The 18356-nt window shown below is 45.0% G+C and overlaps 1 protein-coding gene across 1 annotated transcript in view; it reads right to left on the bottom strand.

Moving 5' to 3' along the window:
* The window catches only part of LOC135219232 (vacuolar fusion protein MON1 homolog), a 169035-nt gene extending 152935 nt beyond the window's left edge, over positions 1-16100 (bottom strand). Inside the window, exon 1 of the mRNA XM_064255825.1 lies at positions 15853-16100. Within this exon, the coding sequence (XP_064111895.1) occupies positions 15853-16085 (233 nt within the window). The 5' untranslated portion in view covers positions 16086-16100. The remainder of the gene's footprint in view (positions 1-15852) is intronic.
* Positions 16101-18356: the final 2256 nt, after the last annotated feature.

Raw genomic sequence — 18356 nt, 5'->3', positions numbered from 1 at the left:
GGTCTTGTGTTTGAAATCAATTTTGAAGAGGAGAGTCTGCTATGTTCTCCTAACCTTGACTTTCTCTCCGAATTTTCCAAAACTAACGTCATACGATTTCTCTTGACGAGCACTCATATTGTAGTTTCTACTACCTTGAAGCATATGGCGCTTAACCTTCTGACTAGCGACCTGTTCTTTTCTTCCCAGGGTGACTTTATGCATCGGACGCCTAGCACCCTCAAAAGCGTCCTCATTTGCGTCCTGGAAAGCGTCCTCATTTGCGTCCTGGAAAAGCGTCCTCATTTGCGTCCTGGAACGCGTCCTGATATGAAGGACGACGAGCGTCCTTACTAGCACTACGCCTCGCGTCCTCAAAAGCGTCCTCATTTACGTCCTGACGTGATGGACGTCGTGTAAACACTCCTTTAAAACGGTCTTGAGTTGTAACACGCCTTGCGTCCTCAAAAGCGTCCTCATATGCATCTTCATATCCTTCTTCTGAACTAATATCGTGCGTCTGAAGTCTCTCCAGCCGACGTTTACGACACCGAGTCGCGAGAAGCGTCCTTACGAGCGTCCTGATTAGCAAAGCGTTTGTTTTGTTGAATATTCTCTTCCTGTAAGCCAGATCAATTCCTCCCAATTCTATTTCTGAGCGATCCTTCTGAACATTCTTCGACTCTTGGAAAAGACGACGGCCGCCTGTGCGGCACCTATTGTCTTTTTCTTTACCGCCAATACTTCTAGAGACTCTCTCAGCAGGACTGCTTGCGCGTTTCTGATTGAGTCGATGAGGTCTAGAAGGCGACGAATCAGAAGATGACGAAGAACGAAGAGAAGCCACAGGAGAACGTCTAGATTTCTTGACGGGTAGCCATAGATCTTTTTTACGACTATGTGATCTTTCTTCTTTCTTGGCGAAAAAACGCATACAAAAAACTTTTGACGGAATCGCTTCGAGGGTCTTTTTTGATGGTGAAGAACCATATGATGGAATGAACCTTTGTTGAGAAGAAGATGGGCGAGGGGACGCCTTTTCCTTCTTCCTCTCTCCGGGACTCGAATCAGGACGCTCAGAAAAGCGTCCTGAATCTCTTGTGTGGGATACTGTCTTCGAAGTCTTCCGGAGGAGACCGAAGCGTAAATCGAGGCGGAGGACGCTCTCGATCTCCCGATGAAGCATCCTCTTCCAACATACCTTTCCTAAGAGGGCGAGAAAGACGATGGCCGCCAGTGCGACGTCTTACGTCTTCCTTACCACTCTCAATTGGAGAGGCTGCGTCCTCTTCCGTAAGACCCTTCCTAAGAGGGCGAGAAAGACGATGGCCGCCAGTGCGACACCTTACGTCTTCCTTACCACTCTCAGTCGGAGAGGTCTTCCGAGATTCCCACCACGGTGAGGTTGAGGACGTCCTCGGAGGAAGAGAAGCATTTCTTAAGGTTCGAGCTTGCGCGCGATCTTTGGCAGCCTGGGATGCGTCTTCAGGATCTGCCGAAGGGACGCCCAGACCGTGTTTAATTCCGTAACCCTCCTTCGGCCTTCGACATGTCCATTCCATGTGTTCTGGGAGTCCGACAGAGGTCTCAACCTGGAGGCATTATAGGACCGATCTGACGCCCCCTCCACTTCACTAGGGGCACTAACATTATCACTACACTTTTGCACATTAGATTGTAGCACTTTCATTTTCGATTTCAAGGTTCCGAATTGATTCTAAAATGGTAGAAAGGGCATTCCCTTTGGTAACAATCACTTCCTTATCTGAATGAGAAATTATAGGGTTATGCGTAACATGTTCTACATTTATGTTAGATTGAGCAACTTTACTTTTGACTTTTAACAGAAGCACTCCTGGAGGAAGACGACCTAATTCTGTCACGCTCGAAGTTCTACGAATGTAAGATTCATACGCCTTCCATTCGACATCAGTTTAACACTTCACATTCTTTGCACCTATCATCCAACAAGCAAACATGCCCTCTACAATTCACACACACTGTGTGAGGATCTACCGAGGCTTTTGGTAGCCTCACCTTACATTCTTCTACACCACACACTCTGAAACTAGTAGAACTAGATCCAGACATCTCAATTTTAAGAAAAATCAAAGCCAAAATCAAAATCCAAACCACAATAGCGTATGCCAAATCACTAAGCCAAGTCCGAAACCAAAAGACAATCCAAATACTCAAGTGACAAATGAAGTTTTCAAAATCCTAAGCGGAGGTCTGTAAACAGATGTTTACCGACCGGCGACAGAAGAAAATCTGAATAGAAAAAAATGGGAATGGGTTCCCGGTATCCGCCTCCCAGCGCGGGAATGGGTACTAACCTAGCCGACCACTGCGGTTTGCAGGGGGGAGTTTCGAATTCTGTCGGTCGTCAGAGAATACAGCTATAATATATATATCTGGCAGGTAAGTGTCATGAACAAATACCCCTTTCAGCGTGTTAAAGAATCTGTGCGATGTTATAAAGAATCTGTGCGATGTTATAGCCTCAATATTTCCACTTTTGGGGGGTTTAAACTTTGATAATAAAATAGCTTGCGTCTCATTGCCTGCTTTTATGAGTAAGTTCTTTCCATATCGTTTCAGATAACCGATAGGAATAGAACCCACTTTGTTCTCAATACATTCTGCAGCTTTAATGAAATTTTCCCTTCCCTCTTTATGGCAACATGCCATATAGGGGGAGGAGGCATCATGCCATATAGGGGGAGGAGGCATCCTGGTATATGTTGCTGGTCCACATTCTTTTTCTTAGAAACAAAATCGAATGGCTCATCGTTCAAATTCCTCACTGAAAACACCTTGGTGCTTAAAAATGATATTGTTATGTTACAATAAAGTTTCATACATACTTACCTGGCAGATATATACATAGCTAAGAATCCGTCGTCCCCGACAGAAATTCAAATTTCGCGCCACTCGCTACAGGTAGGTCAGGTGATCTACCGGCCTGCCCTGGGCGGCAGGACTAGGAACCATCCCCGTTTTCTATCATATTTTCTCTCTTCCACCTGTCTCCTGCGGGGAGGCTGGGTGGGCCTTTAATTGTATATATCTGCCAGGTAAGTATGTATGAAACTTTATTGTAACATAACAATATCATTTTCATGCAATAACTTACCTGTCAGATATATACATAGCTGATTGGCACCCTTCGGTGGAGGGTAAGAGACAGCTACTATATGGAATAGACAGGTAAACAACATATGTTGTAGGTATAAATAAAACCTTGATTCCTACCTGATAGGTGGTAGACTTCGTGGGTGTTTGCCCAGTAGTCTGCATCACCTCAAGAAACTATAGCGAGATATATGATCTATGGCCAAGAGTTCTTGTGGGTCTGCCGATGGGGTCTTATCCGCTTACTCGGCAGAGCCTGAAAGGACTTTGTCAATGGGTGCTGATCCACTTATATGACAATACACCTTATGAAGGAGCACACAACCAATCCTGACCACCTGATCCTAACCATATGTCTTAGAACTAAAGATTGTTCCGAGTTATCCCCGAAAACTCTTCACAACACCGTAACTCAAAAACCACTACGCACACATACATAATTTTCTAAAAAAAAAAAATGATACTCATCTAATTAGACATGACAAGACTCTCTTACTGAACAACATAGACGGCGCCCGTGCTAAACCAAGTCCTCCATTGTTCGAAGAGACTCCAGACCCTATCCAAAAAGAAGAAAAGTATATACTTTTAAGATTGGTGTCGGCTCCCGTACCCAGAATCGTATCCGCCGATACGAAAGGACCCAGAGAAAAACACTTCTCATATGTCACACGAAACGTTCTTTCAAGTAATGAGATGCAAATACTGAGTTGCATCTCCAAAATGTCGTATCTATGATGTTTTTAAGCGACATATTCTTATGAAACGAGAGAGACGTCGCTACTGCTCTCACTTCATGAGCTTTAACTTTCAACAGTCGCAACTGTTCGTCAGAACAGACCTTATGCGCGTCTGTAATGACGTTCCTCACAAAGAATGCCAGAGCATTCTTGGACATCAGTCTTGTGGGGTCTTTTACCGCGCACCAAAGACCTTGTCCTAGAGCCTCCCATCTGATGCTTCTCTGAATGTAGAACTTTAGAGCTCTTACAGGGCATAGAGATCTTTCTGCTTCTCTTCCTACGAGACTCGATATGCCTTTGACTTCGAATGACTTAGGCCAGGGGATTCGAGGGATTCTCATTCTTAGCTAAAAACAGGGTCTTAAACGAGCAAATAGCTGAGTCTCCCTTGAAACCTACTTTATCCTGCAGAGCATGTAATTCACTAACTCTCTTTGCCGTAGCTAAAGATAATAGGAATAGGCATTTTCTGTGATCTCGAAACGAAGCCAGATGAGGAGGTTCCGAATCTTTCAGATGAAAGAAACTTGAGAACCACGTCTAGGTTCCAGTTCGGGGAGGACCGGTTCCTTCGACTTTGAAGTCTCAAAGGACTTATGAGATCGTGGAGATCTTTATTATCTGCCAGATCTAATCCTCTATTCCTGAAGACTGCCGAGAGCATACTTCTGTATCCTTTATTGTGGATACAGCTAGATGAGATTGCTCTCTCAGGAATAGAAGGAAATCAGCAATTTCCGCTATAGAGGTAGTGGAGGAGGACAACTTCTTAGTTCTACACCACCTTCTAAAAACCTACCCACTTCGACTGATATACTTTCGTAGTGGAGGTTCTGCTGCTCTCGCGATCGCGCTTGCAACTTCGCGAGAAAAACCCTCTCGCTCTGACGTCTTTTGATAGTCGAAAGGCAGTCAGAGCGAGAGCCGGGGAGGTTTTTGGATGGATACCTCTTGAAGTGGTGGGCTGACTGAGAAGATCCATCCCCCCTTCTTGGTAAGGATCTTGGGAAAGGTCTACGATCCACTCTACCACCTCCGTGAACCAATCTTGGGCCGGCCAAAACGGGGGCTATCAATGTCATCCTCGTCTCCTTTGACGCCACAAACTTTTTTAGTACTAGTCCCAGGATTTTGAATGGAGGAAAAGCATAGACGTCTACTACGCGAGACAATCTAGCAGGAAGGCGTCTACCATAAGAGCTCTTGGGTCTTCACGACCGAGCCAAAAGACTGCCAGCCTTTTTGGAGATGAATGTGGCGAAGAGATCTACATGAGGTGTCCCCCACAGCGACCAGAGATCTTGACACACCTCCTCGTGTAGGGTCCACTCTGTATGAAGGACCTGGTTCCTCCTGCTGAGTCGTCCGCCCTCACATTCTTACTCCCTGAACCGACAATTGTCAGAATGGAGATGTTTCCTGTGAGACGTCCAAAGCAAAAGGTCTCTCGTCAGCTAAAGTCGTTAACGAGGGAGTGAGTTTCCCCACCCTCCTTGTTTTCGAATGTAGGCAAGTGCGGTGGTGTTGTCCACGTTTACTTGCACTACTTTGTTCGACACCATAGGTTCTAGACTCTTCAAAGCCAGTATGCACGGCGAAGAGCTCTTGCAGTTTATGTGCCAAGACACCTGCGCTGGTTCCCAGGTGCCTGACACCTCCTTCGAGCCTAATGTTGCTCCCCAACCATTTCTCCCCAACGCGTCGGAGTACAACACTAGGTCTGGGTTCTTGGGGTTCTTAGAGAGATCCCTTTGTTCTTTTTCAGAGGGGGCAACCACCATTCCAGGTGCAGTCTTATCTCCACTGGAATGGGAAAGGCGTCCGAAAGTTGTCCAGTATTCCAACTCCAAGACTTCTTGAGGAAGAATTGAAGCGGACGTAAATGAAGTCTTCCTAGCGGGAAGAACTGTTCGAGCGAGGAAAGGGTCCCTAGAAGGCTCAACCATTCCCTCGCCGACGTCTGTTCCTTCCTTAAGAAGAGAGAGACTATCTGCAAACCTTTTGCGATTCTCTCTTGCGAAGGAAATACTCGAAAACCCCGAGAATCCATCTGAATCCCCAGATAGACTAAGTTCTGTCTGGGGGTCAGCTGCGACTTTCTCGAGGTTCACGAGCAATCCCAACGCTTGATCAGATCTAAAGTTAACGTCAGGTCCTCCAAGCACTGTCTCTCTGATCTGGCCCTGATGAGCCAGTCGTCCAGATACAGAGAGATATTTACTCCTTTGAGGTGAAGAAACCTCGCCACAGTTTTTCATCAGGCTTGTGAAGACCTGAGGAGCTGTGGACAGGCCGAAACACAAGGCTCTGAACTGAAAGATCCTTCCCCCCGTCATGAAACGGAGGTACTTCTTCGATGAAGGGTGGATCGGGACGTGAAAATAGGCGTCCTGGAGATCTAGAGACACCATCCAATCTCCTTGTCGCAATGACGCAAGGACTGAGGCAGAAGTCTCCATCGAGAACTTCTTCCGAACAAATTTGTTCAGAGAGCTGACGTCTAGTACTGGTCTCCAGCCTCCTGAGGCCTTCGCAACCAGAAAAAGGCGATTGTAAAACCCCGGGGAGTTTGGATCCAGTACTAGTTCTATCGCTCTCTTGTCCCACATTTGTTCCACCATCGATCGAAGAGTATCCCTCAGCACAGGATCCTTGTACTTGGCTGTTAGTTCCCGTGGTATTGACGTTAGGGGAGGAGTGTTCGGGAAAGGGATACGATATCCCTTCCTTATTACAGACAACGATGACGCGTCTGCGTTATAAGTGTCCAGGCCTCCACAAATCCCAGGAGCCTGGCACCTACTGGTGCTTGGAGGAGAGAAGCATCACTTTCCCTTTTTAAAGGGACGAATAAGGCAGACCTACCTCCGCTTTCTCAGGAGCCTTCCTTCTTGCGGAGGTCTGGAGGTACGGCCACCTCGAAAGGGCTGAACCGATGTACTCGGCCTTTCTTGTCAGGTGTAGAAGCAGGCTTCTTCTTCCTTGCTGACTGCGTCAGAAGGTCCTGAGTCGCCTTCTCAGTTAATGAACGAGAAATGTCCTTCACCAACTGAGAAGGGAACAAAAAGCCAGACAAAGGCGAATACAGCAGCGCTGCCCTCTGAGCGTGGGAGACTGCCTTAGTTAAAAAGGCACTATATACCGTCCTCTTTTTTAGAAGACCTGCTCCAAACAAAGAGGAGATCTCAAACGAGCCATCCTGAACCGCTTTGTCTATACAAGACAAAATGCACAAAAGGACTTCTGGTTCGATTCCTTCAGAATCATGGGCTTTCTTGGACATCACCCCAAGGGACCAATCTAAGAAGTTGAAAACTTCCAATACATGAAAGAGTCCCTTGAGGAGATGGTCCAGTTCAGAAATGCCCCAAGTAATACGTGCCGAGTTCAGACCTTGTCTACGTGAAGCGTCAACTAAGGTCGAAAAGTCCGCTTCTGACAAAGACGGAAGAGCAATACAGGCGGCCCTCGGTTAGCGGCAGGGGTTCCGTTCCTGGCCACCGACGCCAAGCGATTTTAAAGCCTACGGCCGCCGCACACCTTCTTTCGAAACTCTAGACAAGTCAAAGGCGCTGTAATCCCACAACGGCGCAATAAGTAAAATTATATTTATGCAGTATAGTACTATAGAAATTACTGTACAGTACATGTGGGTGTCTAAAGTATGTAAAGATATAATAAAGTTTATACAGTGTACAGGTAGCTGTATGTTCAGGTTACGATCATTAGTCTTATGATTAGTTCGATTTTATGAGAGATCAATTTACAATGGTCTAACTTTATCCATCTTCTAGTTTACAAATTAAGTTCAATAACAGCAAAAAGAGAATGATGAAAGTATGGTGTTCAACGTTATACTCGTTGCGTGAACGTGTACAGCCATGACAACCGAACCGAAAACTACCTTTTTTTTTTTTTTCTAAGTACAACCGAACTGGATAACATCTGTTTGGCTTGTATTTCGATCATCGTACTACAGTGCAACATTACCGTATTTGTTATAAATGGCGTTATGTATAGAATAGAACTGAGATATCTTAATGCAATAACTTTATTCGCTATAGATCAGAGATCAATATAGATTAAAGATCAATCGGGAAATATACCGTTAAATTTAAACCTAGTTATAACTGAAGCTGAGAAAACTGTTCAAGCTGCTAATGACTATTATTGTACATCGGCAACAAGGATAAAACTGCAGTAAACGTCTGCCATCACACACAACTGTAGATAAAATTGGGATAAAATTCATTTTAATCAAAACTACTGTGCTTGAAAGAACACATTTTACTGTTGGTTTCACGCCGATATAAGATAAATAGCGTAAAGTTCGTATTACGATGATATAAAGGATTACGTATTGCGAACGGAATCACGTAATTTTTTACGCAATAAAACATGCCGCCAACGTAATCTGTTTAACGAAAAAAAAATAGTAGTTCACATTCACAACGAGACATATTCAATAAATATTTCCACCTAAAACACGCTGTATATGGAAAAATAACTTTGTCTCATATAAGTCAAGTATATAGATATTCGTTTATGCTAACTAGAAGCAAGAGCATTCGCTCAGAATTGCGTTATGGTGAAACAGACTCGTATTCATCAGCTGATTTCAAACCACAACATTGGACGCTCCGCGGAATACTGGCTTAAGTTTGCCGTAGTATTTTAAAATACAATAATATGACGACATACTTACAATATTCTTGGATACAGTGAAATAATGTATAACTTTTTAAAGGATTTATGGAAAAGATGCGTAATTAATAAAATAACACAATGCATTTTTCGGAACTGGCGGACAAGAACGAACATGAAAAAACCATCCCCTTACAACGTGGAGCCTAGTTACAAAGGCTGCCTTAATTTGTATCTTATTTCTGTACAAAAAATGAAAATACCTTTACGCAATAGTTTTCATACACATTTTAAACATAAAAAAAAGCATAAACATTTGAAAAATCGACACATCGATCGCTAAATTTGCACTTTTTTTTTTTTTTTTTTCTACTATATTTTTCGGAAGAGCGGCAGACGGCGGCATACAAGAACGAACTTGAAAAAAACATTGTAGTCGATAAGTTGAAGGGGTTTCAAAAGCTGCCTTTTTATCATATTTCTGCACAGAAATAAAAATACCCTATTCGTAGTACATTTTCATACACATTTTAAACATAAAAGCATAAACATTTATAAAATCGACACATCGATGGCTAATTTGCACGTTTTTTTAAATCGACATTTTCGGAAGAACGGCAGGCGCGGCTTACAAGAAAGAACATGAAAAAACGTCGTATTTGATAACGTGAAGGGCAGTTTCAAAAGCTGCCTTTGTATCATATTTCTGTACAGAAATAAAAATGCCTTTCACGTAATACATTTTCACACACATTTTAAACAAAAGCATGAACACTTATGAATGACACATCGTAGTCGATAACTTGAAGGGGAGTTTCAAAAGCTGCCTTTTTTATCATATTTCTGCACAGAAAGTAAAAATACCCTTATTTCGTAGGAACATTTTTCATATACATTTTTAAACTTAGAAGCATAAACAATTATAAAAATCGACACATCGATCGCTAATTTGCATTTTTTTTAAATCGATATTTTCGGAAGAGCGCGGCAGGCTGGCGGCTTACAAGAAAGAACATGAAAAAACATCGTATTTGATAACGTGAAGGGCAGTTTCAAAAGCTGCTTTTTATCATATTTCTGTACAGAAATAATAATGCCTTTCACGTAATACATTTTCATACACATTTTAAACAAAAGCATGAACATTTATGAATCGACACATCCATAGCTAAATTTGCACTTATGTAACTCGATATTTTCGGCATAGAACAGCGTCAGAGGCATATATTTTACCCTAATACCTACGTAATAACTCTCCATAAAATTTGTTAATATAATTTGCATAACCTTTATGGTCTGAACGGCATTTCTACATATTTATGAACTCGTTAGACAACGGCGCTAGCGGCGCTGTTAACTGAAATTTGTGCCGTAAAGATACCTTTAAAATGCCTTATTTTTTTAATGAATATTTTTGACAACCGCCGTAAAACCGATTCGCCGTTGAGTGATTGCGCCGTTAACCGCGGGCCGCCTGTACCCATATTCTCTCCTGTCTGATACCAAATGCCTCTTTTACCAGCTAGTCTCGCTGGAGGCATGCAGAAGACCATTCTGACTAACTCCTTCTTAGACTTCATCCAAGAGTCTAAGGACTGAAGAGCCCTCTTCATTGGAATGGCGGGCTTCATTCTGAGAAAAGACGAAGACTTCTTCGTCTTAGCACTCGAAAAAAGAGAGCGCGGAGAAGGAGGAGCGGCAGGAGTCAAGTCGTCTCCATACTCCTCTAGAAGCAAGGCAGTCAAAACTTTATAGTTCGACAGTCCTTCTCTTCCTTGATATTCTTCCTCCGAGTCTACTTCTAACTCGGGATCTAATTGAGTCTCCGCTGCCAACTCCGTACGTCCTTCCTCTGGAGGAGACAAACTCCAATATGGAGAGGGGCTAAGGGAATGATATTCCTTCCTCTTCCCCGCTTTAATAGCCCTGGAAGGCGCCAAAAGCTCAGGCTTCTCTCCATAAATGGATGACGCTTCCCACTTGGATGACGCTTCTCGTCCGCCAAGCGTCCTGGCTGACGCCTCCCGCTTCCGTGGCTGCTGACGTCCGGATGACGCCTCGCGCCTGGAAGACGCTCCGCTCTCAAAAGGCGTCCTAACTGGCGCCAAAATATTGGTTGGAGCCTAGCGTCTACAATCAGCTTTCAAAGAAACGCCTTTCCATGCCTAAAAGACGTCTCACGTCTCTCTGGCGTTACGTGTCTTCCGTAAGCTCCCAATCTCGCTCTCGAACCCGAAGCTTCTGCGATATGTTTAGAAGCTTCACGTTTGCATGACGCCTCTCGCTTAGCAGGGGAGAGAGGACGAGACTTCTTGATTGGAAGCGCAACGTCCTTCCTACGAGGCGCTAACACTCCCACCAAAGAGGCCAAGTTTGTACTTGTACTGCCATGATAATCTTCCTTGAAGCTTCTCCCACGTCAACTGCATGACGCCTTTCGTCATCAATCGGGGGAGAAGTAGGAAAGGGTTCTTCTGCGTCCTCGTCGGGTGACGCTGACGCCACCTTTGCCTTCTTAATAGAAGAGGGAGCGTCATCTGAGAAACGCTCTGGGCTCGAATCAAATTCGGGTTCTTTCAAATGCCGTTTCAGAGGCCTCGATAAATCCGACTCCTTCCACCCTTGTTTAGGTGAGGGAGAGGATGAGAAACAAAACCCTCGCCGAAGGGACGCTCTGTTTTCTATAGCGCCCTTGAGCAGCCTGCCACGAAACAGAGCTTGCTGAAGGGACGTCTGACCGTTGGGGATTCCCCACGACCTCCTTAAGGCTTTCGACTTTCCTTCTCCTCTGGGCATGGGAGCTTGGAAGAGGTCTAGGCCTGGGAGCGTCGCAGGGACGATCAAACGCCCCCTCCACAACACTGGGAGAACTCACTTCACTGTAATGCTCACTTTCACTAGCCTTACCTTGTAAGTCCGCCATTTTGGACTTCATGTCTCGAATAGTAGCTTTCAGATCGGTGATTTCCGAGGCCGATTCCGAAAGTAAACCTTGTGAATTAGACACATAGGGAGAATCTAAATCATTAGGATTAGAAAAAGTATCAATAAAAGGCTCAATAGGCCTTGAACTCACACCTTTCAGACGTCTAACCCTATCCCTCTCTAACTTCTTCAAATAAGAAGTTAAAGTCTTCCATTCTTCTGCATTTAATCCCTCGCATTCATGACAAGTATTAGTAGCAGAACACTGAAACCCCCTACATTTACGACATACAGTGTGAGGATCAACCGAAGCTTTCGGTATCCTCACCCTGCAGCCTACATTCACACACATTCTCACACTCACATTTGAATCAGACATACTGAGAAAATTCCAAAAAGCAAGTCCAAAAACAGTCCACAGTAGCGAATGCCAAAAACACGATCCAGATACGTCACCAAAAAGCCGATAAACGATGATCAAAGGATGAAATAAGAATCTAAGTCAGGAGGTAATAGCAACAATGTTGATACCACCGGCGACAGAGAAAATATGATAGAAAACGGGGATGGTTCCTAGTCCTGCCGCCCAGGGCAGGCCGGTAGATCACCTGACCTACCTGTAGCGAGTGGCGCGAAATTTGAATTTCTGTCGGGGACGACGGAGTCTTAGCTATGTATATATCTGACAGGTAAGTTGATTGTATGAAACAGTGTCATTTAGAATGTGGCCATTTAATTTTATTTGTGCTTCACTAGCTTCTTGGGGAGAGGAAAATCTGATGTATGCAGAAAAACTGCTTGTCTTTTTCTAGAAGCATTTTAATCCTCTCCACCTTACCAAACTGTTTTGCGACACTATGCAAGCACTCGTAGTCCAACGAAAGGCTTGCATTAGTGCAATAAAGCACTCTATTATTCATGTCCAATCCACCAGTTTTAATAGCACCCTGGTGTCTCGGTGCATGGTTCTGTGTGATAGCCGAGCTCATATCTGTGTCCATGCCTGAAGTTGTTGCCAGTGCCGTTAAGTTGTCAGACTCAGGGAAGGGCAAACATTGGTCGATATTCATAAATTCAAATATATTTGAAGACTGCTTGGTTATATCAAGAAGGTATCGTGGGTCAGTTAGGTATTCAAATTCTCCACCAATGGCACAAGTGAGAGTCGACTCCCTATGGTCCACCCCATACCCTACCCTTACGGGACAGCACCAATACGCTTGCAGTGGCCCAAGTATAAGCCTATCCGCCTGCTGGGAGTTCTACCCCCACTAATGAGGACCGACTTTCCACTCCAAACGTATTGGTGGGCTTCCAGACAAAAGCCAGGAGTCCTATCCCAAACACCAGCCCTCCCTGGACTCCGTTGGGCTGATGTTTGGAGATGGTTCCGCCCTCAAGGTAGCAATGGGAGGGTCCCATCACTACCTCTTGGGTCCAAACCATATCTGGTGGCGACTCAACCACCACAACTCTCACAATTAGCTTCGAATGCAAACCCCTTCCAAAACACGATCCCTTCTCAGACTCACCTAAGCAGTAAAATTCAACAAGAGTGGAAAACTCCCCATAATTAATCTGAAATGCTAGTAAAAAATATTATGTGGAGAAGGATGTAGTAAGAATGAAAAAATTGCAGAAAGAAGGAAAAGTTCTGACTAATCTAGTTGGATCAGCAGCTGGGCCCCAAGGACCAGTGAGAAAGCAACCCCACCAGGCATCAGGGCTCAGCTGCTGGTCCCCAAGCCCCCTACCCATGCCAAGGGGTCAGCATCTAAGGGGGTGGGGCTGAGTGTGCACCTGACTGGAAAAAGCCAATACCGTCCTCCGACGCGTCCAAGTCCTCGGTGAGGCCGAAACCTCTTAAGACAACCAAATGGGGGAGCCCTACTGGTCTCTGCATGTACAGTCCTGTGGGACCGTCACGTCAACCCTGGGAACCGAGCAATCATCGTGAGAGTGATCCCCAGCAAGGTGTGAGCGATCCCCGCAAGGTGTGAGTCACCTGAGTGACTCACTCCTTTCTTCCACTCCATGCCCGAGTTATGACGGTGAGCGGTCTCAGAGTCACCGACTCTAGATGCATGCAAATCCAAAGATTTATGTGCACTCGGGGACTTGTGAATGAGCGTCCAACAAGGAACTAGTCTGAGGGGCAGAACCTCTAGGACTAGCAGCAGAAGTGCGAACTGAAGTTTGGGCTTCTACGGCTCCCGGCACGCTAGGCCCTGGGGACAGTGTGACGGTTCCCATTCCCAAAGGAATGGGAGAGCCAGCAGAAGATCCAACTGCCTCCTCAGTTTGAGGAGGAAGACCCTTGGAAGTCCCGTGACAAGACTTCTTAGTGGGGCCCAGACCATCCAAGATTGAAAGATGCAAAACAAGAATACTGGAATATGCATTAGCAATTTTCTGGTAGACATTAGAGGTGCCTCACACTGAGGGACCTGGGGCAACCCAAATGAGATGTAAGGTCTGTAAGGGGTAGTGGCCCCAGGGGAAGCAGCGACCTTCGACACTGAAAGACCACAGGTCCAGCCAGGAGACTACATGGAGGGCCGCCATGGCAATGGCTTCCAACATCACTGCCTCCTGCTGTGAGAGAGAAATACTCTCACTAGTCAGGTGCTGCAATGACAGACCTGGACTGAGACAAACCAGGTCCGGGTCCACCTGCTTGGTCGGTAGAGGCCATTCTGAGGACGTGTAAAAGCGCCTCTAGCGAGGTAGAGGAGGGGGAAGCAGTCTATCTGATCGGTTGGATCTAAGTGAATTCTCTTGTCCTGAAACAAGATTATTCACCTGATCCAACACTCCATCAGCCAAGGCTGACCACGTAAGTCCCATCGAAGCCCTGGGTTCCCTCTTGGGTCCCAAAAAGATTTGAGGTGGGAGGGGCATTCTCCAGTAGAGGAGGTCACAGCTGCTTCCCTGAGATTGTTGTGCTGAAGTATCACTGCAACAATCTCCGCACTGGTCCTCTGTATCTCGGGAGTGTCCAAATCTCTTGGCAAAGGACCATCCAGTCCTTCCAGGGATTGTTCCTCCCGATCTATTCAACCATGAGGGAGAGCCATGCCAGACACCCTAGATACATTCTCAATGACTTGAGCATATGTTCGATAGGGTCCTAAAACCCCAGGGACGTAGGCTGCTGCCAATTCCCATGGAGAGAGCTCTACAGGATTCCTACTATTCACCTCACCCCTCCTGGTGTAGCCCGAGGAAGTAGAGGGTGAAGGAGAGGTGGATCGTATGCTCTCGCTCCTCCTAGCTGCGCTGATGCTGGGGGGAGTGATCCGCACCCTTTCACGAACCTGCTTCTGCAGGACTGCTGCCTGGGCCAACCAAGGAACATCAGCAGGAGCAGGCCCGGTAACAGGAGCCAGTCCAGGGGCAGGAGCAGGGTCGGCAACAGAGACAGGCGCAGGAACAGGGCAGGGCACTGGTGGGTGTTCTGTGGCTGGCATATCCACTGGTGACTAGGGAGGAGCAGAAATCCTCAACACTGTCAATGATGGTATCCTGAAACCAGGAGGGGGAGGCATCATTAGGTTGGATGACTGCAGATGATGTTGCCCTCCAACCAGGGTCACGCTTGTGGGGTGATGTGCCCAGACCAGGTGTGGAGGCACTAGTAACCGGTTGGGGACGTATTACTCCCCACCACGGTTTTGGGTTTCCTCACATACCTCCTTCTCCCCGCAAACTTCCTCCACTGGGAAGCGGACCACAAGGAACACACTGCACACATTATATCTCCATTACACTCATACCCTCGGCCTGAAGCACAAAGGGAGCAAGGATCTACCTCGACTGAGGCGCGGATCTTTCCGCACTTTTTGCCGTCTACCCTGGGGCAGCACCAGCTGGGCATTGAGGGCAGCAAAGTCTGTAAATCCAGGATTTGCTGAGTATTCATAATAACACAAGCAATCCAAAATTACACAGAGAAAAAGGAATAATCTCAATGGGATAGAAGATGAAGAAAACATCGTAAACAACAGTCGGGCAGAGAGCAGTCAACATAAATCTTTCCACGACGATGGCCGAAAGCAAATTGGAATGTTTACATCCTGTCGAAGAGACTTCCAATGACCAGACTGGTAGTTAACTACAGAAATGCCTTGTTTGAGAATTTAGCAGCAATGTCCAGGCAATGCCTTATATAATTACTATAGTAAAATACCAACGGTTTGTATATCGTGTAGGAACAAATGTATTTTTATTAATATTTGTTTTAATTGTATTTACATTATTCCTTATGGAAATTACCGTTTCAGTTTTCGTACGTTTTGGACTGCATGGGAGGTTCCAGAACGGATTATATACGAAAACAGGTTCCACTGTATAAGGATATTACACAACCTGTTTCATACCTGGTGTAAATTGGCTTTCCAGATTCACTTAAGATAAATTTTCATACCTGGTATAAATTGGCTTTCCAGATTCACTTAAAATAAATATGTGTTTCTCTTTCTGTATCCACTCTGGGCATTTCAAATATTCTTCGTCGAGGTTTTCATCCTTGTCCTCTGAACCATGGTCACTTTCTAATGCTGTATCTTCTGATTCCGTTTTCTCCTCTTCTTCATTTATTGACACATTTGCCAATGTACCTGTCAGTGCATTCTCCTGAAAACATAATAAAGAAACCATAGTAGTATTAGGCAACAAAATTTTGTCTTTAAGAGGTTATATTTAAGGAATGCTATATTATTCTTCTAAATATTCCTAAGGCTTTGATACTTTCATCTCTGAGAGAGATAAAACGCTATTTTAAGAGATTTAATTTCATATATGAAAATATCACAATTTATGAAAGTAAATTGTATTTTCCCTAACTATACAAAACCTGAGGTCCTTTACATAAGGAATTATTTTCGGAGTAAGGCTGGAACCCAGCCGTTTAATTCTTGAACAAGGTGGTTAGGCAGTAACTACCATCTAGTAGGCGGGATGTTTACATCTGCAGATGTAAACACTTCACTTTGCCTTTCAGCCCAGGTTTAGATTGAGGGGTGGGCATGAGATGGGCATTAATGTAAAGAACCTCAGGTTTGTATAGTTAGGAAAAATACAATTTACTTTCAAAAACTGTGATTTGATCCTACACGATATACAAACCCTCAGTCCTTTACATAAGGAAGACTCACTGATTGGTGGGAGGAATGTGAGTGAGCCTCTAGAACTGACTGGAGTTCTGCACACCTGGGCTATTCCTCCTGGTCGTAAGAGTGAGGAGGAGTGCCCTGCCTCTGACAACTAGATTGGGGTACGTATAGGAGCTGCATGATCAAAAGTCAGACTTCTGGGGATTTCCAAAATGAGTGAGGAATCATAACTCCTCCAAAAAAGGGCTGGGAAGAATATTTTAGAGTCGGAGGCATTAATGCAAAGTTCTGGGAAGGGTTAGCATTATTGCCAGTCTCCTTCCTCCCCTTGCTAGAGGAAGGAGAGGGATTGCTTCTACGATTCTGATAAGAAAAATAGAAAGGAAGCTCGATGTGTAAGCTTACTGCATCAATCACCCGACCAGCCAGTGTACGTTCGAGTCCTATCCTCAAACTGAAAGAAGGGGAGTAGAAGGACAAGGTGGGGGAGGTGGAGAGGCCAGTCGCTCGCATCCTTCTTACCTCTAGAACCTCACACCATAGGTGAGATGCTGCTTGTCCTCTTGAAGGAGCTGGGCAAGCAAACACAAGCTGCCAGCATCCACCACCAGTCCAAGGAAAGGAGGTTCCAGGGACCTGTGGGCAGACCCGAAGGAAGAACGATATAAATATGGTCGCAATAAGACCTCATCTATCTTCCAGTCCAACATATTCTTCGGAGTGATGAAACATACCTATCCACTGGGCTATCCAACTGCAGAGAAGTCTCTCATGATCTCGTAAGACTCGGAGAAAGATGTGTCATTGGATACTTCCACAATGGCAGTCCGCAGCGGATAAAGACACCGATACTCAATGGTGGGTGTCGATCCTTCATGGGTACAGCAGCACACCAATAGGACAAAGTATTGACTGATCTGGATCAACCAATACAAAGTCCACAGTGCACATCATGAAGGACTTGGACTCGTCAACAGATGCCGACTGACTGCACTGCCATGCATCTGAGACATAGTCACAACATGACACCTGCCTTTTGAAGGGTTATGCTGAGAATAACCATACAAATCATCTATCTTGTTCGCCGACGATGTTAAGAGACAAGATGACATTTCGCTTAAGGCATGCGCACATCAAATGATAGTCAATTGCCTTCTAGAGACCAAGGTCCCTGTGATGGCAAGACAGGAGTTTCATCAGTAGTTGAATCTCAACCAAGGAGAAACAGTAATATATTGCTAGTAAATGACTAAGGTGAATGTGGACCTACGTCTTCACAACTGAATCGAGAGAAGTAAACTCTCAAGATTCTGATCATAAAAGAAGTCCCGTTGATGGCACCAATCAGTGAAGATGGCTTTAATCCCTGTTGTTTATTCCACTATTTCATTGCTGCTCGGCAAGAAAGTCGGAGTTTGCAATGAAAGTGGAGCATCTTTCAGTAATGAAAACACAGGGATTGTACTGCTTGAAGAACCACTTCTCGTGGGTTGGATCAGGGAGGATGTTTCTATTTACTTTGGAAGTAGAGCTAGTCGGGCAGGGAACAGGTGAAATCTTTCATTATTCATTTACAATTCGGAGTGAACAAAGAATAACTGAACACCTTCGAATTAGGAAATGTATATTAGAAGACAAACTCAAACTGTCTGAAGAATATCATTTTGCGTCATCACAGCAGCCGATGGGGCAGGTGTGATGAAGCGGAAGATTAGGCTAGACTTTTGTTATACCATTGGGTAAATAGAAAGATGATAACAAGTCTAATGAGATATATCTCTATCTGAAAATTCTTGCAATGGTAAATGCAGTGCAG

Source organism: Macrobrachium nipponense, chromosome 1 (assembly GCF_015104395.2).
Source record: "Macrobrachium nipponense isolate FS-2020 chromosome 1, ASM1510439v2, whole genome shotgun sequence".
NCBI lineage: Eukaryota > Metazoa > Arthropoda > Malacostraca > Decapoda > Palaemonidae > Macrobrachium > Macrobrachium nipponense.
This window is presented reverse-complemented; position numbering and strand designations above follow the sequence as displayed.